Raw genomic sequence first — 24,554 nt, 5'->3', positions numbered from 1 at the left:
ACGGGAACAGGGATGAATGGAGCCCTGCAGCCAAGGCGAGGGGAGGAGGAGGAGGAGGAGGAGGCGGAGGAGAAGCGCGGTGCGACTGCAAAGTTAGCGTGTCTGGAAGGGGGGGGGGAGGAGGATGCAAAAAGCATTTTCCTCGTTCGTTCAGCAGGGTGCACAAAATGGGGTTGCAGAGCGCCTCTGGCACCCTTGCAGCGCTCTGAGAGCCACGCCTGCCTCTCACACGATCTGGGGTGGTGGTGGTGGTGGTGGTGGTGGAGGGCATCTCTTCCAGACTGCAATCCCCCCGCACGGCCATGGCGTGTTTTTTGGTAGCAGGCCTCGCATGCCATTTCATTTTCAGGAAATTTGTTCCTGGCCAGTCGGGAAGAGTGACACATTTTCTTGCAGCAGGGAAGCCTCTTCCTGCCAGCTTGCGAGGCCTGGGTTGCCTGGCTTTTGGCAGACGGGGGGAATCGACAGCACCCGCACGCCCTTCCCCCAAGGCGGGCGTGGAAAGCCGTGGGGTTTTGGGAGGGGGGGCCTCTTTACACTGGAGGAAGTGCTTCTTCTTCTTCTTGCTGTTTCCACCTCAGCATTCTATGCAGGGGAAATCTCCCTCACACATACACATGCACACACATGCGCACCTGTGTGCACCCCCACCCCAAAATTACAAGCCAAATGTAGAAAACGGGTTTTTTTATACTGTCCAGAGCAGTGGTTCTCAACCTTCCTAATGCCGCGACCCTTTCATACAGTTCCTCACGTGGTGGTGACCCCCAGCCATAAAATTATGGCAGTGTTCTTCCACAGAAATTAAACCCAAGCTGACCAAAGGTGTGAAGATCCATTGTTCATGATTGTCTAAAAATTGGTTTTTTTTCTGGGGTTTCTGGGCTCTGCCTCTTGTCCCACCATGCTGATCTCGCTCTTTTCAGCGGCTCCAGACAGACGAACGCTCTATCTCGATCTACCCTGCAAGGCTGTTGTGTAGATGGCACCCCCAGCCAACTTGCTTACCCTGCCGTAACTCCTGTGAAAGGGTCATGCGACCCCCAAAGGGGTCCCGACCCCCAGGTTGAGAGCCACTGATCTAGAGGGCCTCCCCTCACAATGTTTACCTCAGTATTATAGTCAGGGAAAATCAGAGACTGACAATCAAGAGACACCGAAAATCATGAGACATCAGCCCCAACCCCTGAATCTGACACTGAGGTAGAAATTGTGAGGAGGGGCCCTTAAGGCACTATAAAGCAGGGGTAGTCAACCTGTGGTCCTCCAGATGTTCATGGACTACAATCCCCATGAGCTCCTGCCAGCATTTGCTGGCAGGGGCTCATGGGGATTGTAGTCCATGAACATCTGGAGGACCACAGGCTGACTACCCCTGCTATAAAGTACACCTCATCGCCCCCGGAAACCACACTTTTATACACCTGTCTCATGATTTTCAGGGTTTGTGTGTGTGCATGTGATTTTCCCTGAATATAATGCTGAGTTGAAAATCCTAAGGGGAGGCCCTTAAACCAGCCTATACGAACTCCACACACCTCCAAAACGCCAGATGCATAAGAGATAATGCCTGGGATTGGATTAGGGCAGTAATCAAGATCTGTAAATTGCCGTCCATAAGCATAGATGAACTCTTATTGTGTTTAATAGATGCAGCCACTGATCTGCTCTGAACTTTGGAAGACGGGTAGTGAACTCTGCAAAAACAGTTTAGGAGAGAATGAAATTATATTTCAAACAAAGAATTTAAAAGGCTATTTTAAACTATCCGTCAGTACACAAGAGAGTATGAACTCGATTTTTGGAATGGGTACACCCTGTGAGGTAGGTGAGGCTGAGAGAGCCCTGGGAGAACTGCTCAATCCGAACAGCTTTATCAGGGCTGTGGCGAACCCAAGGTCACTCAGCTGGCTGCATGTGGAGGAGTGGGGAATCAAACCCGGCTCACCATATTAGAAGTCAGTGCTCCTAACCACTACACCAAGGACCTTTCCCCCCCCCCCTCCCACGCCCCCACCCCAATTTCACAGGCACAGGGTCTCATGCACAGAGCTCGGTTGCTTTAGGAGTGATTTTGCTCCTCTCCAGCAGGGGGCAGTGTTGCAATTCTCTGACGGAGCACGATGGGTTTAGCACATGGGTTGGAAGGAACTTGGGAGCACAGGCTGGACAGCACATACCAGCAAACAACTCCTCTGATGCGCTGGCATCTGTCACTGGGGTGTCCCTGAAAGCCCTTTGGCTCCTACTGTCCCCACATATACCCCGGTGCTGTTGGTGGTACGGGGACCAATACCTGTACTGTATTAAAGTTTCCGGAGGAGTATATGCTTCCCTGACTAGAACTACACTTGGTAGAGCATTCTAAGATTGCTGCTGGCAGCCATTAGCTTTGTATGCCGCTTCTGTTGAGAAGGAAAGCAGGAAACAATTACCTTAAATAAATAATGAATCTCTAAACTCTTGGGTCTTTAGTGCAGCAGCTCAGGGGGTCAGTTTGTTGGTAGACGAAAGGCCAGATTCAGTCTGGCGATTGGATTTCCTTTTTTTTAGCAAATGTAGAATTATAGAATCATAGATTCATGTATTCTCTAAGGAGCTCTGTTTTGTTTCTGAAGAAACCTGGAGAACTGGCTTTAACGGAGAGAGATAGGGACTGACCGTGCATCTTGGGGCTTCATGGGCATTTGACCCTCAGTCTCCCCAGGTAGAGTCTGGCCGTTGCATTACACTGGCTATTTCCCCAGTTTCCCTCGTAGGCTTTCTGGCCCTGGCTGTCCCGTCCCCCCCCCCCTTCCCTGCCTTGCAGCAGTGCTGTTTGTTGTGCAATGTTTTCCCCCTCCCTGCTGGTGACATGTTGACAGTTACGTTCATGAGCACATTGTTCCGTGTGCCATTGTAGTTGTTACCAGGGTTGCTATGTACACAGCGTGTAGTAGTAGTAGCAGCATCGGCAATAACAATAATATCAAAATTCTGTGCGGAGAATGCCGTGACGATTCTGTGACATAAACATGCACATTAAATTATTTGGTTTTTTTTTCCTGTTTCAGAATAAAGCCTATTCTGTTAGGGTTGCTTCTGGGAGGAGAAGCGTTTAATCCTCTGGTTCTCAACCTTCCTAATGCTGCAGCCCTTTAATCCAGTGCCTCATGTTGTGGTGACCCCCAACCATAAAATTATGCCAGTGTTCTTTCGCAGAAATTAAACCGAAACTGACCAATAGTTGGTTGCAGGGTGCATGACTTGGATCCTGTAGCCCAGAATGACCATCCCGTCTCTCAAACGGAAGGCCTACAACTTCATTCGTTAAGGAACTGTGGTGGTGAGGCTACGTGATAAAGGCAGCTCTCCTTGACGAATGCACCGAAAATGGTCAATCTCTGGACACACAAACAAGACCCAGAATAGCACACACTCGCCACCCTCTTAATCAGGGTGCTTAAAGAGTCCTTGAGGAACGATCCTTCCTGCCTTCTGCACATGCTCATTCTTCGACTGGAGATTCTGATTCATGCCTGTGATTTTGAATTGAGTCCCACCGACACAGAATCCCTTCACTTATAAATGCTAATCATTAACCTGGAGTTAGTACTGGATGCTCCGTTGAGATCACAACGCAGCTTTCCTGGTTAACCCTTTTCGCTGCGTTGCGTTTTTAAAATGCCCTGTCTCTAGAGGACCCTTCGCACCCCCGCTAGGGCGCCCCTCTGCGTTGCTGCACCCTAGAACAAGTCTGCTGGGTGTTGAGGCTCCAGGACACACCAAATGCACCTAGGAAACTCCCTTATGCTGAATTAGATCCCTGGCCCATCAGAGTAAATGTGACCTACGCAGACTCCTGAGTCTCAGCCGAAGGTCTTTCACATGACCTGCCGCCGGATCTTTTAACTGGAGATGCTGGAGTTTGGACATTCTGCATGCCACGCTTGTTCTCTACCACTGAGCCAGGCCCTTCCACTTCTCCCTGCCTATACCGACGGGGTGGTGGTGTGACATCACTCAGCAGTACCATATCCTCTTTGGACCACAGGCCACCGTCAGAGAGCCCATCCCCATGAGAGCTGTCCCCTGCCTTCGTCCCCCATCCTGGGACCAGCTGTGTACCCCCACGGGTCTGTCCTCTGTGCATCCACGCACTGGTGAGGTTACAGCCACGGCTACTCCCCTTCTTGTCATGTGACTCTGAGGTCGCGGGACTTCCTGGGGTGGGCTTGTAGCTTAGTAGGTCCCAGGCTGTGTTATGAAAGCGGGTTCTGGGCATGGAAAGGTGGAAGCTACCTGTTGTGGTGGTTGGTCTGTGATGGAGGCGGGGGGAAGGGCAAGTTCAAATCTCTGCTCTTCCCTGAAGCTCAACGTATAACCTGGAAACCGGCAGTTAACATTCCGCCTGGCCTCTCTCGCAGGATTGTTGTGAAGTTAAGAGTAGAGACGTGCTGTGCGCATCACCCTGGACTCCTTGGTGAGAAGGAAGGGAAAGGGACATAATATAAAATCAGAGCCTTGCTCTGTATCGCAACCTTCGGCCCAAACGGTAACCTCGGACGTGAATTTTATCTGCAGCCGCCTGTGAAATTTCAGCCTGCCCATCTTTTGAGCACTTTGGACCCACCCTGGCTGCGATCGCCAGAAGGCGCTCAGGGAAGCTGTCCACGTGAAGCAATCTCTCGCCAGCGAATGCTGAGCGTGGATGGTGTGATGTTGAGAAGCCAACCCTCGCTCCTTCTTCCCCCTTTCCCTCTGGCAGACTACAACTCCCATGGCCCCTCGGGTGGAGGGGGGTGCAGCAGGCATGCCCAGCCTCCTTGGTTCGGCTTCCCCCTCCCTGCCTGCCTCTCTCTTCTGCATCCTCCCACCCTGCTCTGCTGCATCAGCACCAGCCACCCGCCTTCCTTAGAGCATCTTTCTTCCCAGCTTGGCTGAGCCAGGAAGCTTGGTTTATCCCTTGCCGCAATTACCAGCACCCCCTCCCTCCCCCTCCGATCTTCTCCTCCGCCACCCCACAGAAGAGGGGTCCACGCCAGCCACCGTGTCTGTCTGCCGTGCCACAGGGAGGGGGGGGGAGAACAAACCGACTGAGGTTCGGCACCCTCACGAGGAAGCACAATGAAGGACCGTACCCAGGAGTTGAGAACTGTAAGATAATTTTTCCTTTTTTTCTCTCCCACTTCCAGCGAATGGCCCATGATCTGGGGCCTCCCTACACCACAAATGACAATCAGGATGTCTTCGAAGACATTTCTTTTCTCCCTTTCAAAATCTTGGGGGGAATATTCCTTCCCATCTCAGGATTCGGTGGCAGGAGGGGAAGCCAGATCTATAAATTACCTTGCAGGAGGGTGAAGGATTATTTTGGGGGAAAGAAGGCTTGGATAGCGCAAGGATGTCTCACATTTCCAAGATGGGGGGGGGGGAGCGAGAAGCTTGCTTTCGTAGGTGGGGGGGGGTGTTCAGGTTATAGTCGCAGAGGAAAGGCTGCGAGCTTTACGTAAAATCTATTTGGAGAAGAATATTCGTGTGACCGAACTGGGTGTGCACGGAATTTTAATAGGTGCTTTATTTTGGACTTTAACTCTCTTGAGATATTAAGGCTGTTTGTTACTTCTTCTTCTTTTCTTTTCTTTTTCTTTTTTTTGGAGGAGCAATTTGGACGAAATCCCCAATTTTGAAACCCCCTCCTCGGCCAATGTGTGTCTGTGAAAATGGGGGAGGGGGAGGCGGAGGAAGCCCAGCTAATTTTTATAGGTCATTCAACCCCTCCCCTTCTTGAGCAGAGGGGGTTGGAGGGGAAGGGATAACTCTTAATGCTCTCCAATATTTGAGGAAGTGGGGAGGGCAGGAGGGGGGGGGAATGTCGGTGTGCTGGGAGAAAGGTTAGGCTGGATCAATCCCCTTCCTCTCAGCCCCCCTCCTCCCCCGGCTTTGGGGTGGGCCAAAGGTTGAGTCAGATTGGAATGGATGGCTTCTGTCTCGGGGGGAGAGGCTTTGGGGGCTGAAAGGGAGGGGGAAGTCCTATATCCCAGTTTGTTAATGTCATTTTTCTGGCTAGCATGGAGTGATGGCTTCCACGGATGATAGAGAGAGGGCTGAGGAGAGGCTGTCTGGAGTCATTCTCAGGAAGCCCCCTCCAGTTTGTCAGATGGCCTCATCTACACACACCGCTAGCCTGGTCTTCCCCACCCCCTCCCCAGGCCTTTTCTTGCTGGGATGTGGTGCAGCGCTCAGATTTCGGTTTAAGCCTGGAGACTGACAGCAAATCTTTGCTCTCTCCCAGCCTTTCCTCTTGTCCTGCCCCCCCCCCACGCTTCCCCAGGGATGGAGTCATTCATCTAAAACGTAAAGCAGACGGGGATGGCAGGGGGGGGGGCATTGGTGTAGCCACAGCAGGGAAAGTGGGGTGACGGCATGGGGAGGGGTCCGCTTCCTGGGATTCTCCAGATGGCTTATGGATGCCGTGCTAGCATCATTCGTGATTTGGGGAGGGGGCGGATTAAAGTGGGCCTTTGGGTTTGTTGGTTGATTTAGTGGGCGATATTTTATTTCCACGCTTAACAAAATTATCCTAGTCCAAAGGAGTCAGTTTTGCCTTCTTGCTGTTTCTTTTGGGTCAGTTACAGTGTTTTCTGCGTTACTGGGAGGAATATGTACTTTTTAGTGTGTGTGTGTGTTTGTATTTGTGTGTGTGTGTCTGTAGGAAAGAGAATTTGTCTTGTACCTTCATTTCTATGTGTGCCTTCAATGCTGAACCTTCTCTCTCAAAACATGGAATTATCAAGGGAGGGTTGAGATATTCTCCCATGAGTTGGACGGAAGAATAACCTCTCTGTTGCCCAATTCCTTTTTCTTTCATCCTTCCTTCCTTCCTCCCTTCTTTTCTTCCTTCTTTTCCCCCCTTGGTTGGTGTGCATTTGCATGTTTAGTGCCCAAAGAATCTTTAGAACCCAGCAATTCTCCCCTCTTTTTAAGAACTGGGGGGGGGGGGGAGAGGGGTGGTTCGAGGGAAATACAGCAAACAAAAATAGGAATCTAGTTGTTATTTTTTTTTAAATCACGTATCTGGCTCTTCCTCGCCGAAACCTGAATGGATAACTGCAGAACATTGTTGATGTGAACACCGGCACAAATCCTGGGAATATCCTTTACGTGGATGTTGGCAGGGGACGGCGGTGCGTTGAGCCCTGATTCAGAGACCGAAAGCAAAGAAAAACACCTTCTCTCCCCCCCCCCTCCCCTTCCAAATCTTCTCCTTTTGCCAATGGGCAGAGAGCGTTCCTGCATGCTTGCTTATCCTTCTGGCCGGGCAAGAGAAAAAGATGGCTTTATCGTTGGCGCATTGTGCGTTGGAGGGGGGGGGGGTTATGATGGAGGAGACGGTTTTGCTGCAGGAGCCAAAGGCTGGTGTGTATCTCCGAGAGAGAGAGAGAGAGAAAGAGAGAGAGAGAGAGTGTGTATCTCCTCTCTTTCTCTTTTCCACCCCCCTCCACCTCAGTGTTGATAACATTGGCGGCTGAATGCAGTGGGGGAAAGGCAGACACAAACACATACAGATATACATATGTAGAGACCTGGGTGGGGGAGAAGAGGGGGAGGACGGTTACAAAAGCAGGTGTGTGTTGGCAGAAGGCAGGGGGTGTCAAGACCCAGGGGGGTGGCAGCTGATCCTGGGGGTGGGAGCCAGCGAGGAACCTGCAGGCCTTAGGAACCTGCAGGCGTGTAAACTGGGGTGGGGAGGTGTGTGTGTGTGTCTGTGGGGGGGGGGTGAATCTTGCCAGCGTGATCTGAGATTCAAAGCCCATAGAGGTATGGGTGGCGGAGATGATTGCCCTGCTTTGCTATGCAATTCTGGTTCAGGGGGGGGGGCGGGTGGTAATGTGGCCCTCCTTGCAAACCTATTTGTTTATCTCGTCTGTGTTTTAGCCCACCCAGGCTCCACTGGGGTGGGGAGGAGAAGGAAAACTATATCCAGGCACATCAGACAGGAGGGGGGGGGGGAGAACTGGAGCAGGAAACCTCCTCGCTCACTTAGTGTGGCCGATACTTTAGCTAACTGAAATGTGTGTGTGTGTCTCTCTCTCTCTTTGTGTGTGTTTTCTAAAAAAAGAGAAAAGGTCTTTGGAAAAAAGTCTTCAAGTTCAGGCTTTGGTGAGTCCCCAGAGAGAGGGAGTCCAGAAGGGCACCTGCGGGTGGACGGATGCCCTGACGGGTCTGTTAAAGTGGTGGAGAGAGCAGGGCCCCTAGAACAGAGCCCTATAAACCCACACTGCATAGACCCAGGTCCCCGCTATTTGGTATTCTAGGAGCTCCGCAGAGCGTGCCCAGGTGGACCCATGAATCTGTGAGCTGGAGAGATATGGAGGTTGAAAGGAGAGGCCTGAAGGTGAGGAGAGTCAGGTAGAGTTGCAGGGAAGGTGAACTGAGGAAGGATCTTCCTGAAGGTCTTGAGGAGAGGAACCGAAGGCTGTTCTGAATCCCGGGGGGAGTGTGGGAGGAGGAACTGAACCACAGATTCCTCAGCAGGTGGAGATGCACAGGGATGAGAATCAGGAGGCAGAGGTGGGTGGAGGGGGTTCGGATTTGAACTCATGTCTTCCAGTGACAAGGGCCGTCTCCCTCCCTCATATCAGGGGGCGGGAGGGAGGTGTCCTTACTGAGGATTAGATGCTTGAAGTGCTCAGAGAGAGAGAGAACAGGGCAGGAGAGAAGTGACAGGGCAGACCTCCCCAGAACTAGTTCACTAGTTTACTTTGTACACTTTAATTTTAATAAAAGAACGAAGTAGGCAGACCCCAAGACAAACAATGCATGTTGGGAATGGAGTTTGTACTCCAGTTCATATTTCACCTCTGCCATGAACATAATAGGTGACACTTGGTAAACGACACATGCCCCGCTCCCAAAACTGAGGGTATTAATAATGCTGATGTTCCTTAACAGAATTATTGTATGAATTGGAGACATATTTTTATGCAGAGTGGTCGAGGTACTCAAAAACACTGCATGATGCTGTTGTTAGTATAAACAGTGCAATGGCTATAACTTGATGCCATTCAGCAAACTTTGTCCCCAAGTGAGGATCTGAACCGGATCCCCCGTCCAGGTTCCGCACTGTGTTTATACAATGAACCCTGGCGTCTAAGTCTCCAGAGGCAAATGCAGTGGGGTGAGAAAAGGACACTGTTTAGTTCACCGTAAACGATGCAATAAGGTAATAGCACCAAGACAAGTCTCATCTCCCTTCCTGCGGCCCCGCCAAAGCACAAAAGGGGCAATTTTATGAAGCCATCCTATCCCGAATGCAGCTTTTCAAGTTGAGCAGCAATGCATAGCTGCAACTTAATTCTGCAGAATTTTGCCTACTGTGGTTCCTTAAGGAAGGACAGAGAGTTCTCAACACCCGCTGAAAATCCCTAGTGCTCTTTTGAGGGAAGAGTGAAAGCCGTGACATTTCGGCTGATTGAAAAGCCATTTCAATGTGCGTGTCGATGGTGCCTGGAGAAAAGATGTGGCCATTTACCAGATGAGTTGTTAACCTGTGGGACTCTGTGCCGTAGAACAAAAGACATGTGCTGACAGAAAAAAAAGAACAGTCCCCGTTTTGTGGCTTAGTGCTGTATGAGATTTCTTGCTAGGGAGGTGATAAAACGTCGGAGGAACCAAGGGATAGGAATTTGAGAAGAGAGGGGTTTGCAAGGATGGGTGGAGGTGAAACCCTTGTGAGGCACCCTTCTGCCAAGAGGTCAGAAATGGGTGTCTAGATTAGGGGAGGGGTCTCCATTTTAGGTCTGGTGAGCTTATCTACTAAAAAAGGCCAGGTCTTTGGCCTGACTGGAAGTCCCGCTGACCTCTCTGTGCAAGTCTTCCTTCTCAAAACCAGATTTCCGTGGGGAGTTGATTGTGTGTGGTGTCCCCCCCCGTCACATTATTTAAGGGGGGAAAGTATACTAGCCGAACCTACTAGCCAAAGTTCTTAAAGCACCTTTTAAAAAATTATTATTATTATTTAATTTTTGGACCGCCCTTCTCCAAATAGGTCTCAGGGCGGTTTACAACATGAACAGTTAAAACACAATAAAATCGCCATGAAAACCCCAATTAACATCAACAACAAGTCACATATAACATATAAGCAAGATATAAGCAGTTGGTGCTAAAATAACACAACACACTCAAAGAGAAAAATAGCTGCAGAACCAGTTGGTTGGTTGGTACATTAAAGGGCAAAAATGTTCAAGTGGCCACCTGAGGGGTCCACCTGGAGAGGAAGCCTCAAAGTTGAAGGGTCACCACTAAGAAGGTTCTTTTTTTTTTGTTGGTGATGGGATCTCCCTCTTTATTATTTTCTTCCTGGCCTGACCCCAGACAGTGTTTTTGATTAATAAGCTCCATCACAAGCTAAATGCTTGCCAACACTTACCTCTTCAGCACAATTTGGCGTATGAATACACCATTTTTCAAATTCTGTTGTGAGCTGACCTGCTTTTTCCTATCTTTTTTCTGATTTGTTTCTTTCATGCCACTGGTACATGATCTATACACAGATGGTGCAAAAATAACATCCAGAGTTGCATAAATTTAATGGGGAAAAATTCTGCACGGGAAATGAAACATAGCGTAGAACTAAGAACGCACGGGTTTGAAGTCGTCCCTGGTTACTTGCTACCTTTCTGCGCACATCCGTCGAAATCCTTTGCGGCATCTCATTAAACCGAAATATAGGGAGGGGACCCCTCTGTGGTTTACCGAGGAACTCTTTTGTACCCGCTTAACAGCTGTTCTTGCTTCCTGTATTCTGACACTGTTGATAAGCGTAATCCAACCCTGTCTCTACTCTGGACTCCTCCTTAAAAACATACTTAAAAGACTTCTGCCCTGCCTGGCTCCCACTAATCTGCAAGATGATTTACGAATGCAAAGCCACACAAGAACCAAAAAGGGAAGCACATGTGAAACACAAACCAAGGGCAGAAAGCGTGCCAAGCAGTTCTTTGCCACCAAAAGCAAACAGGGCACCTTTAACTGGGCCTCTAGCAAAACACAGACAGGGTAGACACCTGTTGAAGGTCTACCTGAATTGTAGTGCCACCACTGAAAAGTCTCTGTCAAGTGACCATCCAAAATAAGACCTCGGTAAATAACATTCGTACAAATTAGGCAATCCCCCGGAAAATTGGGTTTGCTCTATGCATTTTAATCTGTTCTCTTATCAGTCAGTTGGACGAGTGTTACGACTAATTTTTTTAAACTCCAGCAATGACAGCAGATGGTTCAGAGCAGGGAGCACCAAACTTCTCTATTATTTGAAGGACAGGAAAGATGCCTCAGAGATTGGGCCCCACAATGTAACTCTTTTACTTACAAGCTCCATACAAAATGCGAAAGCGAGAAGAAAAAATTAAGTTACTAACAATGGTAGGGAGGGGGAGTCGTAGAGCTTAGTAGCACAGCATATGCAGAAGGTCCTGGGTTCAATCCCCGGCATCCTCAGTTTCCAAAGATCGGGGGCATAAAAATGCCTACCCGAGAGCTGGAAAACCAACACAAAACACAGCACTGAACAATGCTAGTGGTTTTACTGGCTGCAGGGCAAGACTACAGTGTAGATTCAAGTGGAACTCATTTTTTCAGTGGAAACCTTTTACCAGACCTTGTTCAAAGCTAGATGGAGGCCAGCATGGGACAGTTAATACTTCGGGGTCCTGTGAACTGCCCTTTTGGCCATCCCTCCTGCAAAGAACACCAGAATGACACAATTCGTACCCTAAGGCGGTTTATATCCCAGGTAGTATATAAGAAAAACTTCGGTTTCTTACAACGGGGAAGCAAATAACAGAGTTTAGCGGTATAGCGCATGTAGATGCCTCTTTTCCACTTCTGTCCTTTTAATATTTTTCTAAAAAATAATCTTTTGCTGTTTTGAGATTTGTGGAAATAGACATCTGCTTGATAGTTTTGCGCCCGCGTGCTGCTACTAGTCCTCATGAGAGGCTCGATGCTGTGGAGCACCCGTAGCTCTCTTCTCGAATGACCAGGCACCCTAAATAGCTTCCTTTAGCCTTCTGAGATCTTGTCCACGGACGCCCAGGCGCTTTCGAGCCTGTCTTTCCAACTTGAGGACTAGAAGCATGCAGGGGAAGTTTGTCATGAAAGAGAACGTTCCTCTCCACGCCGAATCTTGTGGCCTGTGCCGATTGCCTCGTCTGGCCCAACCACGGAACTGAAGGACGCCCATTCCCCCGAGGAAGGAGAAGGATGCTTCTTGAAGAGGAATAGAATAGAACCATCCGTTCCCAGATCCCGCCTTCCGCGCGCGTACTTATTTATTTTTATGTTTGTGCACGCAGTTGTGGTTGAAATCGATACATGCGCCCTCCTCTTTGCGGAAGCAGCATCCCCCCCCCCAGCAAAGCCCGTGGCTTCTAAGCAGAGAGCATGGCTTTCCGAGCCCGCTGCATCCAGCGCGACTGTCCTCAGAACTGCCCCGTGAGTCGTGCGGCCAGCCGCCTAAAATGGCCCAGAGGTTTGCTTAAACAATGCAAGGCTTTAAAGCAGTCGTGTGTTCAGGCTGTCTCGTTGTCTTTAATTTCCAAGCCCCTGGGGCCTACTTCAGCCATGTCCAAGAGCCAAGAGGCGGACTTGTAATCAAAGCTCTGCTGGTGGCCTTACGCCTTTCCTGCAAACGCTGGGAAGGGGATGCACCCGCGAGGTGAAGCTTCCCTGAATGGCTTGCAGGCTTCCTCCTATAGCTCAGCCCGCTGTTCGTTGTGGAGCCCAGCATCCTGAGAATCTCTCTGCAAATTAAGTTTCTAGGCCTCAGAGGTGCAGAGAACAGCTTATTTGTTTGCTTGGGGGTTATCTATTAACCGTGCTGTTAATTAAGTGCAGGAAGCAGTCCACGGCATTACAGTACGGCTTAAGGCTATAGAAATCCAGCCTTGGACAGAACCATCTCGAAAGTGGCTAGAGCGAGAGCACAGAAATAGTTAACCAGCGAGGAGCAAGCGGTGACATTATTGACAGTATTTTGTTTCATTTTACCCTGTCCGTCCTTACAAGGAGGCCTGATGCATTTAGCTCCACATCCCCCACCGCCCCCGCTCCCAAATCTTATCCTCAGAACCCCTCTGTGAAGTAGTTCCGTCCAAGAGGTTGAGTCTGGTGACCCAGCGAGCATCATGAACTCCCTGGTCCGAATTCTGCTCGCTAGAGAGGAAATGTTGAATTGGGTAGTCGGCGTTCACAGAATCGGAGCTTTCAGAGTCATTCATCTACAAAGATAGAGTCAAAAGTGCGCAAGCCATGCCTCGGGACGTCTCAGGGCTCCCTCACTCAGTGGTCTCCAGGCCTCGGAGATTAGTCCTGTAGGTTGCCATGTGCAATCCCTGGGTTACTGGGGAAGAGTCCGCAAAGCAGGTCCTTCCCAAAATGCTGTCTGTCTCCCCGTGCAGAATGCAAAGGGATGTGGGAAGATCCACCCTGTGGACTCCTCCAGCAGGCTTTGCCGTTTCTGATGTCACCAGGATGGAAGAGGAGATATTGCAGGAGCTCCCATGCTATCTATCTATCTATCTATCTATCTATCTATCTATCTATCTATCTATCTATCTATCTATCTATCTATCTATCTATCTATCTATCTATCTATCTATCTATCTATCTATCTTCTACCTACCTACCTACCTACATCTTCATCTTCATCTTCATCTTCATCTTCATCTTCATCTTCATCTTCATCTTCATCGCCAATGGTCTTCATCACTCTTCCAATGGTCTCGTGGTGGTTCACACAAAATAAAAACAATAAAATACAATAAAACCCCCATAAAAACAGTAATAAATAGATGGTGACCTCTTATTCAACCATTCCGATTTCCATCCCCCCCCCCTCTCCCTAATCCGGCAAGGCTTTTCCCAATGCCTGTCCTAACCAGGATTTAGTTAGGCGTTACTCCCGTGCCAGGCAGAAATAGCATAAATTACGCAAAAGAGCGCATTTGCATAACATAAGCCGCTCACCCAAATCCAGCTTTTTCTCGATGAAGAGTTTAGTGCCCAAAACACATAGCGGTGCTATAATCTTACACTACCACTTAAAAAAAAAAAACTCCTGTCTTCTAATCTTTCTCCCACTATAGCCCAGTCTGTTACCTGTCCAGTTTTGCAAAAGCTTCTCAGGTGCTGTCTGTCTGTACTTCACCCTCACACACACACGCATGCGCAATCAAGTGTGCGTGGGGAAACCACTCAAAAAAAGGGGACTGTGTAGCCATAAATCTTCCCCCTACCCTTATGGGTGGTTTTTGTGCCTTCAGGGCTTTTGCCACTTGCAGCCGTTGCTTACAAACTTGTGTGTATTCAGCCACGCAGGGAATCTAATGGTGTGCTGTTACTTCTCATTGACACCCTCTTAAAAATAAAATATGATTGCTAAAAAAAAAAAGGAATTAATTTTAAACCACGAAGGAAGCCTATAAATAAAACCCAAGAGACTGCATAGAGGTCTCTGCCCTTCCCCCAGGCGTCTCTTACGTTCCAGGCTACAGAAAACAATAATCCTCCACAATGGATTTTTAGGAACGCCAATAGGGGAATTCCGGAGGGCTTAGGAGCAATGGCTGGGGGGGGGGGCAGAGTTTGGGAGGGTGGGGAAAATATTATAAAGTCCTCCCTGCAAACCTGCTGTTTTCTCGAGGGGAATTGGTCTCCGTGGGCTAGAGATCGGGAGAACCGCAGGCCCCAGCTGGAGATTAACCAACGTGGGCTTTTCCTCTCTGTAGGTTCATGGTGAAATGAGGAGACAAGAGGATAATGGCATGATATGTTTTAAAAATGAAGGAATGTGGGAAACGCCCATGAAAGAAAGTTCATCTTTTCTTGCCAGTGTCCTGCTTCATGCTCAGCATCGTCAACTGGTTGAAAGAAAAACCCAGTGGTAGAACTTTATTTATTTATTTTTATATTTATATACTGCCCTCCCCGGGGGGCTCAGGGCGGTTTACATAATAACATAAGAACAATACATTTTCCAAGGGCAGTACCATTTCAGGTTACAGGATGTGTGTGACATTTCTTTAACCTCTCTCTCTTTCTCTTGTCTAATTCTCCATACATGCTGAAAGCCAGTTTGGCGACTGGGGTCCAACTTTCTCTTTGACCTGTACTCTCTAGGAAATGATTACTGAGGGAGGATTCGAACCTGAAACTTCTCTCTGAACTGTAGCGCAGGGAAGGCACTACCAGCATGGCTAATTGACAGGGGACAGGGGTTTATGGGAATTGTAGTCCATGAACATCTGTCGAGCCACAGCTTGGTCACCCCTGCCAGAGCTGGATCCCTGACCCATCTAGCCTGCTATGACTTCTCAGAGTCTCTTGGTGAGTTAACGCCTCTTGTTTGGGACACTTTAACCAGAGAAGAGAAAATCGAACTGGGGGCCTTCGGCAAGGGGTCTTACCTTAATCTGACTTCTTCATTGGGAGCCTCTGTGTTGCAACAGTCAGGGTGTTGGGCTAGGATCTGGGACACCCTAAGTTCAAATCCCTGCTCTGGCTTGGAAGCTCACTGGAAACTTGACATTCACACACTGTGAGGACAACTAGAGGAGAGGAGAATGTAAGTCATTTCCGGTCCCCGTTGGGGAGAAAAGCACAGGAAATTAAGTAAATAAATAAAGCCCTTCCCCACAAGGTATACGAGCATAGAAATTAACTATATCAAGTGCTCTTAAAATACTACTTTTTCTTCTTCCTTCTTCCTTCTTCCTTCTTCCTTCTTCCTTCTTCCTTCTTCCTTCAATTTAACCTGAGAGGTTTTCTATGAATCCCCTGTCTGGAAGTCTCTTTGTTTCCCATCGTAAGAGAGGACTGGGAAGACCCAGATTCAACTCCCCCGCTCTGCCATCTCACCATCTAATCTACCTCAGAGGGGTTGTTGTGAAGATCCAGTGGAAGGTCCAGAAGTCTGCCTGCCTCCCTGAAATCCTGGGAAAGGAAGGGAGGAGTAAAACTAGGCAGACGAATAATTAAAACCTGAAATAGCTCCGTCTGTGAAATCTGCATGCTCCTTAGTAAAATGAAGGGGCACAGCCTGGGAATTCCTGGATTGTGCTTCCTAGACAAAGATCTCTAAGTCTGCATTGCTGTGGGGCACCCAAAATCCACCTCCTGGTAGAGCCACCTCTAGGACGTGGAGACTTTCTTAGAAATAAGAACACGGATTGTGTGTGGGATAGGAAGGGGGACAGTTATTTTCGTCGAAGGGAGACGGCCTGGAAGTACAGCCGCAGACGTTTGCCGCGAACAGAGAATCCCACACATGGCGGGGGAGCAGAATTCCGTAGCCTGTTCTCTGGGTAGGAGAGCTGTAGAGGCAGATAGGTTTTTATATAACCAGGATAGCTCTGCCACTGTAGCCAGTGAACAAAAGAGCTAGCTGGAGAGGCAGAATTACATAAACCCTGGATCTGTCGGTCTCTATCGCCTCGTATATTTAGAAAAAGCCTCTATCTTTGCAGAAAGACCTATTTCTGATCTAACTGCTTCTAAAGATACACGGAGACAGACTCGACTAAAGCGCCTGTGACCTGCAATCTTCCCCTCCAGGAAATCCCGGAGCCACTGAGCCTGGACCCCCAAAAAGCATTGCTCCATTGGAGACGTGGAACGGCTTTAAACTGAGCTGGGGAGCATCTGAGGTCCCTTCCCCAAACATTGTTTCCTCTGCCTTTCAAGGAGAGAAAGGTTTCCCCCAGCGCCTTCTGCAGGAGTGCCTTTAACCGAAGAGGCCGGGGACCGAACAGGGGAACCTGACTTGTGCAAAGCGCATGTTTTATTCCTGAGCTCTGTGAGCTCCCCGTGCCAGAGGAAGGCCTTAATCTGACACCACCAGGGCTTGCCAGGGTGCGCATGCCTAGAACCTAAGAGATGGATGCCAACCAGCCCACAAGTCACTTACACGAAAGTCAGCTGAGGGCCGTGTGGCATTTTCTCCTTGCCCCGAAAAGCCCTGGCCATTCTTGGATGCTGTCACTTCTCCGCTGAACCCATGACAGTCAAGGTAGTTGTGAAAAGAGCTGCCAGAGTTTAGGGTCAGCAACGCCATTCGCTCCAACTCGCCCAACGTGGAGACTAGGAGCTTGCCAAGCAAGGCAATCGCAAACCACCTCAGCTCTGATGGCCCTTAATTAATTAGTGATGGGCCTCGTTACCAGTTGCATCCACAGTCCATTTGAGCACGTGCTTGACCGTTGGTGCCTTCTCTCACATACGAGCTGGTTCTTGTTCGTCAGGCTGCGTCGTCCGGACGGTTTCCCTCACCTTGACCACCAGGACTCAGTCCCTAGAAGAAGGAATTGGGTCTCAAGCTCTGTTCTGTGGGACCTCAGGAAGGATTTCTGGAATCAAGATTCCAACGCCGTTTCGTCCAGGGAAACAAGACAGAGATTGGCGTGAGGATGAGTTCCGGAAGAATAGCGCATGGGTTCTCTGAGGGGCCAAGGACAGCTGTGGGAGTCTGTATCAGAGCCCCTCTGCCCATGCGGGAGGCAATTTTCAAACTGGAATGGGAGATGATGTCTTTGTGTTACTTCCCCCGTCTCTGTCGTCGGTTCTCCACCACCAGTTTCATCGATATGGGAAAGCCTCCAGAAAAACGATCCTTTATGTGCGTGTACCTTGATGAGATGGTGTTCCTTTAGCTGGAGGTGGTTTTTTAAATCCAAAATTTACCTCTGGGTGTGCATGCGATTAGAAAACACCGTGCTTTGAAGTCTGTCTGCCTGTCTAACCTGCCTACCTACCTCTGGTACTTGAGCAGGTACAGCAAGAGAAACATGGGTCATCTTGGCGGGCCCAGATGAAAAGCTTTCTCTTTGCTTCAGGCATGGGGAAGATAAAAAAATACATAAATCAAAGTATGACAGCTGAATGAAAGAAAGGCCTGGACTTCTGCTCTCATCAGGCCCGTCTCTCCCTTTTGGTCATTTGGTGACCCAGTATGCTGTCCTGTATCTATTTCTAATTAATGCCTTAATAGTAACGCTTATCATAGGGGAACGCGAGCCTAATACACGTGTAATTTGCCTGTCTTTCCTTTCGATGCCCTGGCTTTCCTTTGACTATAGATCCTCAAAGGGAGGCCGGAATGACTCTAAATCTGTATTTCCGTACATCAGGGGTAGTCAAACTGCGGCCCTCCAGATGTCCATGGACTACAATTCCCAAGAGCCCCCTGCCAGCATTCGCTGGCAGGGGCTCATGGGGATTGTAGTCCATGGACATCTGGAGGGCCGCAGTTTGACTACCCCTGCCGTACATGATCTGGGGGTGGAAGGCGCCTGTTCAATTGCAGCTGATTTATGTATAGTGTTTAGTCAAATTTTAAGTGCTGAGCAAACTCATAATGATGTCATACAGAGAGAGCAAGCTTGGTGTAGTGGACTTCTAATCAGGTGAGCTGGGTTTGAATCCCCGCTCTTCCCCCACATGCAGCCAGCTGGGTGACCTTGGGCTTGCCACGGCACTGATCAAGCAGTTCTGACAGAGCAGGAATATCAGGGCTCTCTCAGTCTCACCTCCCTGACAGGGGGTCTGTTGTGGGGAGAGGAAAGGGAAGGCAATTGGAAGCCACTTTGAGACTCCTTCGGGTAGAGAAAAGCTACATATAAGAACCAACTCTTCTTCTTCTTCTTCAGTAATATCAGGGCTCTCTCAGCCTCACCTCCCTCACAGGGTGTCTGTTATGGGGAGAGGAAGGGGAAGGCGACTGTACGCTACTTTGAGACTCCTTCGGGTAGAGAAAAGCTTCATATAAGAAGCAACTCTTCTTCTTCAGTAATCTTAGGGCTCTCTCAGCCTCACCAACCTCACAGGGTGTCTGTTGTGGGGAGAGGAAAGGGAAGGCGAATGTAAACCTAGGGTCTCCTGGCGATACGAAACACATGACATACAATAAATAATAGGAAACCTATTGAAGAAAAGCCGCAATTTAAGCCCTGGCAGAACCCTGTCCCTGTATTGCGTGAAGACGGCTTGTGCTTACTGAATGGAAAGGCACTCATTCCATGAGATATTTTCTCTGCGTTTGAACTTTATGCGTCCTGCTGACCGGTCCTGCCTTCGAAAACAATTCCAGAGCCAAGTCCCTCTGGATGAGAGTCCTCTCTCTGATTAAGCCACAGACACGTACAAAAGTCCTTCTCTGTCCCGGCTGTCCTCTCCCTCCTTGCAGGCGGGCCGGTCTGCTTGTCCGTTCTTTCTGGCATCCTTCCCCACATCTGCTTTCCTTCTAGCCAGCGCATCATGCACGCACATCTGTCGGCTGCCCCTCGGTATCTATCCATCTATCCACGGATCGATCAATCCGCGGGCCTATCTTGCACGCGCATACTCTGTGCCCTCTCTCAGCGTTGTTTAAATGTGCTCACTCACTCATTACTTATGCATCCCCTCTCTGTCTGCTTCCAGTTGCGTCTATCTATCAATCCCAGAGTTATTATCTCCCGGTCTAGTCTGTCTCCGTAAACCCTCCCTCAACCCCCTCCCCCCCTCACACTGGTTTCTTTAGTTTCACGGGAGCAAACTGGGCCCATCTCTCTGCTCATTTCTCCCACCCCCTCCCTAACTTCTGCATCAAAAAAGAGGCGAAACCTTTCGTGGGCTTAATTTCTCTTCCGTGACTCCCCCTTTTCCCCGTGGATGTCTGGAGGGGTCTCCCTCGGGGACCCTCTTGAGCTACGGATAGCCTGATCGTACCCCGGTGTTTCTAGCTCTTCTTTCCTTCCCGGCTGAGATACCTGCATTCCTTCCTCCAAACAGCTGCAATGCAGGAATGATTTTGTGAGCGGGTGGCGATGAACGTGGGCTTGCTTCCTGTGTCCCTCGTTCTCTCTCCTCCCCCCCCCTTTCCCGTTTCCGACAAAAGCCATAACTCATGTCACTGGGGTGGTTTATGGACTGCAGGCAGGGAGGCTGGGCCTTGGTGGGGCCAGAGGGAACGTGGGGCTGTAGCTTGCTCACTCAAGGAGCCCAGACGTCTTCCTCTGGCGCACCCAGCTTAGTGTAAACCAGGATTTAATCAGGGTCTCAATGCTCAGACTCCACCCTGCACCAGAAATGTAGTAATTATTAGCATGAATCTTGAATTAATCACCTATTGCATCTTTGCAAAGCTTTCTTTCTGCTTTGTGGGTTTTGGCAGGAGAAGCCCTGTTGGGAAGCTGATAGGGAGGCCGGGGGTGGTCGTGGGGGCCTTTTGCCCAGGAGAGACCACCCCCCCCCATTCAGAAATGCCCCATTCCCGTAGGACCTGCATATTGGAATATCGCAGCTTTAATGAGCCATTAGGGCCCCTGTGACGTCAGCAGCTGTGCACTTGGACATAGCTGCATGCCTAGCAACCAAGGGGCAAAGGGCACTATGCTTAACAACCCCGGAAGCAAAGGGTCAAAGAGGAATGTTGGAAGACAGAACTATGTACCAAACAACTCGTCTCCTGACCCCAAAGTAGCAATTGGCATTTCCCTGGGCCTGCAAGGAAGGGCCACAAGAGCCCAGCACCGACACAGCCCCTTCTGCCCACCCACCCACCATCTGCCTCAGTTCACAGAATCAGCATTTCTGTCAGCTGGCTCTCTAGCCTCTGCTTAAAAACTTAAGAACCCACCACCTCCTGAGGAAGCTTGTTCCACTGAGGAACCGCTCTAACTGTCAGGAACGTTTTCCGGATGCTAAGACAAAAATCCTTTTGACTTAATTTCCTCCCATTGGTTCCGGTCCGACCCTGTGGGCTACGAGTCAGAGGCAGAACATCTGCTTGGCCTGCCATTTCAGTCCCACCATCTTTAATTAAGGATCATGTTGTGGGTGACATGGAAGACTTCTGTCTAGCACACCTGGAGAGCCATTGCCGGTCTGAGTTGACATCACCGGCGTGACGGACCTGTGGCCTGATTGGCATTGTCATGTGTTCATGTGTTTACCTCTGGGATCGAGACCCTGTACAAACAGAGGACGTGGCTCACCCCCCTCTCTGTCTACACATTTTGATGGAAATTGGCAGAGTTGGGCAAAGGGTCTTGAAGGAATAACAAAATGGGGATCCAGCGACACCTTTAAGACCGACAAAGGCTTAGTCAAGGCGTGAGCTTTCGAGTGCATGCGCACTTCCTCGGACAATGGAGCAAAATCTGAGGAAGCGTTCATGCATACGAAAGCTCACACCTTGAATAAATTTTTGCCAGTCTCAAAGGTGCCACTGGACTCGCATTTTGGTTGTGCTACTTGGGGGGGATGTTTCCGATCTCCTCGAGGAGCAGGTGCAAGGACAGAAGATCCAAACCTACGGAACAGGCCACTCAAAACGCTGGTATTTTCTTTAAAAGTGCAAACCGGTGAGGGGAAAAGTCACGCCCAGGAGTCTGCCGGATCGCTGTCATCAGATGTTGATGTCCTGCTGAATTGTGGCACTTCTACACACTGCGGATTGTGCCGCATGGTGTCTCTGATTGTGTGGGCTCGCAGTCACGAGCACAATCTTGAAGGCATGAGGCATTTGTTACAAGAGAACATGGAAATTAACTCCATGCTGAATGCAAATGATAGTTGCATGGGTAGGGTAAGATTATTGCCTCTTATTTGCATGGGCTGCTAAGTAGGCAGGCATGAGCAAGGAACTGTCAACTTGGTGGGCTAGCTGACTGCCTTGAGAAAAGATTCCCAACCCTCAGGGCCAAAACATCATGCCAGCCGACCCTTCAGCTGTTCGGCAGCTTTTGTACTCTGATAACAAAAAGGCACGAGGTGAGTTTCTTATGACTTAGCAACCTGAGGTGGCCAACGAAGCAGGAGTTACGCAGAAGTTAGGTGAACTAGAGTTTTAAGGCCTCAAGAGTATAAGGGGCCTATGTAAATGCAGAGAAATCACTCAAAATGGTTGAATGACCATTTGGGGGCATTACTTATGGGGCCTCTTAAATTTAGGGTGTTAGTGTGTCTTAACCCAGCCCTGGGTGGCTCTGAGAAAGCAAACAGCAGAGTAACTAGGAGACCACACATGAAAATGAACTCCGCTAAACGATTTCTGAGTCACAACTGCAGATAAAAGACGGGGATGGGGAGAGGGGAATAAGGTTTCTCTGGAAACTTCAACTGGTCCACAGTTCAGTGGCATGAGTGAGTCCTCACGGGGACTCAGGGGGGAGCATGTATTTGATCAGTGCTGTCCCAGCTGCATCCGCTCCAGTTTGAACACTGGTGTTTAATCAAAAATTCAAGGTTTGGTCATCACCTTTAGAGCCCTAAACAGTCTGGGACTCTCCTATTTATGGGACTGCCTCTTCCCATCTGCCCCCTGGAAGAACTACAGAGCAAAACCTGCTCAAGATCCCTGGCCCCAAAATTATCAAACTGGTCTTTTTGGTTCTGGCCCCGGCCTGTTGGAACGGTGGTGAAATCAGAGCCCTGCAGGACCTTGGACAGTTCCTCAGGACCCACAAAACCAAGTTGTTCCACCAGGTCTGCAGTGAAGGCCGGGAATGATGTTGAAATCCTGTTCAGCAGGCATGGCAAAGGATGGTGGGGAGGAAGTTCCATATGGTTGGTGCCATGACCCCATTTCTGGTGCCTGGTTGAGGGCTCACAGGACTGGACCTCAGAAAGAAGCAGATCTCAACTGACAGGTGGACTCCCAGGGGTCCGAGTGCCCCCTTCAAGCGTTCAGTCACTTAATGCAGGGGTAGTCAACCTGTGGTCCTCCAGATGTCCATGGACTACAATTCCCATGAGCCCCAGGGGCTCATGGGAATTGTAGTCCATGAACATCTGGAGGACCACAGGTTGACTTCCCCTGACTTAACGTGTTGCTCCAGAGTTCTTCGATCACAACTGAGCACCATTGGGATATTCCTGCCTGAGGTACCTAAAGGTTTTAAGCCAGGCTACTTTCTTGGTGGTGTTAGGCTTAGAGGGGTATTTTTGGGACGGAATTTTGGATACAAACTGGCAACTTTGGGTTGCGTCTTCCTTCCTCAGGAGGTCCTTGACTATGGTCTAGAAGGCCACAAAAGAGAAAGGCTGTGGGTAACCCAGCTGATTTTTAAATCTCTTGGCTGGAGCAGGATCTCTCCTTCCTCCCCATTCCCATTCCCCATTTGTTCTTGTTGCTTTGCATCTTTATGCGTCTTTTTAAAATTGTTACGCAGCAGTTGCTTTTAGGAACATCCTCCAGGCTTTGACAAACCCCAAAAGTGGCACAATCGTGCATTATATGGTCGGTAAGCATAGTTGCATACACACCCACCTGAGGCCCCTCCCCTCCCCACCCCCTCCAGGCCCCTCATTGGCCATTTTGGGAGGGCAGGTCAGGTCAACATGACCATATATGGTCCCATCACCCTCTGTCTCCCTCCCCTCCAGTCTGGATCTCCGGGATAGGTTATAGGTAGGAATTTGTTTGACCGCCGCATTTTATTCTTATTCTAGTGTGGGTAGGGTATATTTGTATTGTGGTTTTATTTTTGTATGGGTTTTATTTTTACTGGGGTTTTATATGCTGTAACTCACCTCGAGCCTTCGGGGGAGAGGCGAGCAGTAAATCTTAATAATAATAATAATAATAATAATAATAATAATAAACAATTGTTAATGAAATTTTAAAAATATATTAAAAATTAATTCCCTCCCTCCCATGCGGGAAATTTAATTTTAAATCGGATTTTAAATTTTAAATTTAAATCGGATTATTAATTGAAGTCCACGGGCACCTGGTGAGCCACAGTCTGGCCTCTCCCCTCCCCTGCACTAGGGCTTCCTTGGTCAAGTCAATGAAAGCCAGGCAGGCTGAATGCGGCTGTCGCTGCTAGTCTGTCTGCATGCATGCGTGCAAGAACTGTGCTTCTCAGACTGCTGCCTCTGCATCCCAAAGAGGGTGGGCCGGCTGTTGGGAGGGGGAGGCCAACGGTGACGACGGACATCCTGTCCCTTTAACAGAGGCTTAGCCACGTGTTATTTACTGGGTGATGTTACTATTTACCTCTGCACCACAGGCCCACTTCCAAATGTTAAGCATACATTAAAGGGTCAGGAGATACTCCAAGGAGGGTTCGTCCTTCTCCGTCATTTTGCAGGTGGGGCTAAAACCTGGATATCCAGACGGCAAGGCGATCCGTTTGAACAAGCCAGCCCTCAGATTTTCTTTTAAGTGCAACCTCAGAACAAAGGAGGGAGATGGGGGAGGATCCTGGCTCACCGACCTTCCTTTCCTCTTCTTTCTGAGATTCATAGAAACCGGGATTTTTGGTTTCTAGATCTTCACTTTGCTTTTCAACCCACTTAACCCTTTCAGAGGGAACGTGGCACTCCTTCGCCCCAGCGCAGTAGATTCCTCTCAAGATGAGATCCAAGATCCCAGCTCTTTTTTCTCCTGCTTTTAATCCACTACAGGGTGGGACAGGAGGAGGGCTGGCAGTTGTGTTGAAGCAAGCCAGCTCTATGAAAGGCAGAATCATTTCTCTGTGTTACGTTGAAAGATGGATAAGGCTTTTTTTCATCTCCCTCCTCTT

At 49.3% G+C, this 24,554-nt stretch overlaps 1 protein-coding gene across 1 annotated transcript in view; it reads left to right on the top strand.

Annotated features, from left to right (window-relative positions):
• The first annotated feature begins 4,829 nt into the window (after positions 1-4,829).
• Positions 4,830-24,554, top strand: part of STX1B (syntaxin 1B) — a 43,400-nt gene continuing 23,675 nt past the window's right edge. Inside the window, exon 1 of the mRNA XM_077314698.1 lies at positions 4,830-5,136. Coding sequence (XP_077170813.1) covers positions 5,107-5,136 — 30 coding nt within the window. The 5' untranslated portion in view covers positions 4,830-5,106. The remainder of the gene's footprint in view (positions 5,137-24,554) is intronic.

The sequence above is a fragment of the Paroedura picta genome, chromosome 16, assembly GCF_049243985.1.
Source record: "Paroedura picta isolate Pp20150507F chromosome 16, Ppicta_v3.0, whole genome shotgun sequence".
Taxonomy (NCBI): domain Eukaryota; kingdom Metazoa; phylum Chordata; class Lepidosauria; order Squamata; family Gekkonidae; genus Paroedura; species Paroedura picta.
This window is presented reverse-complemented; position numbering and strand designations above follow the sequence as displayed.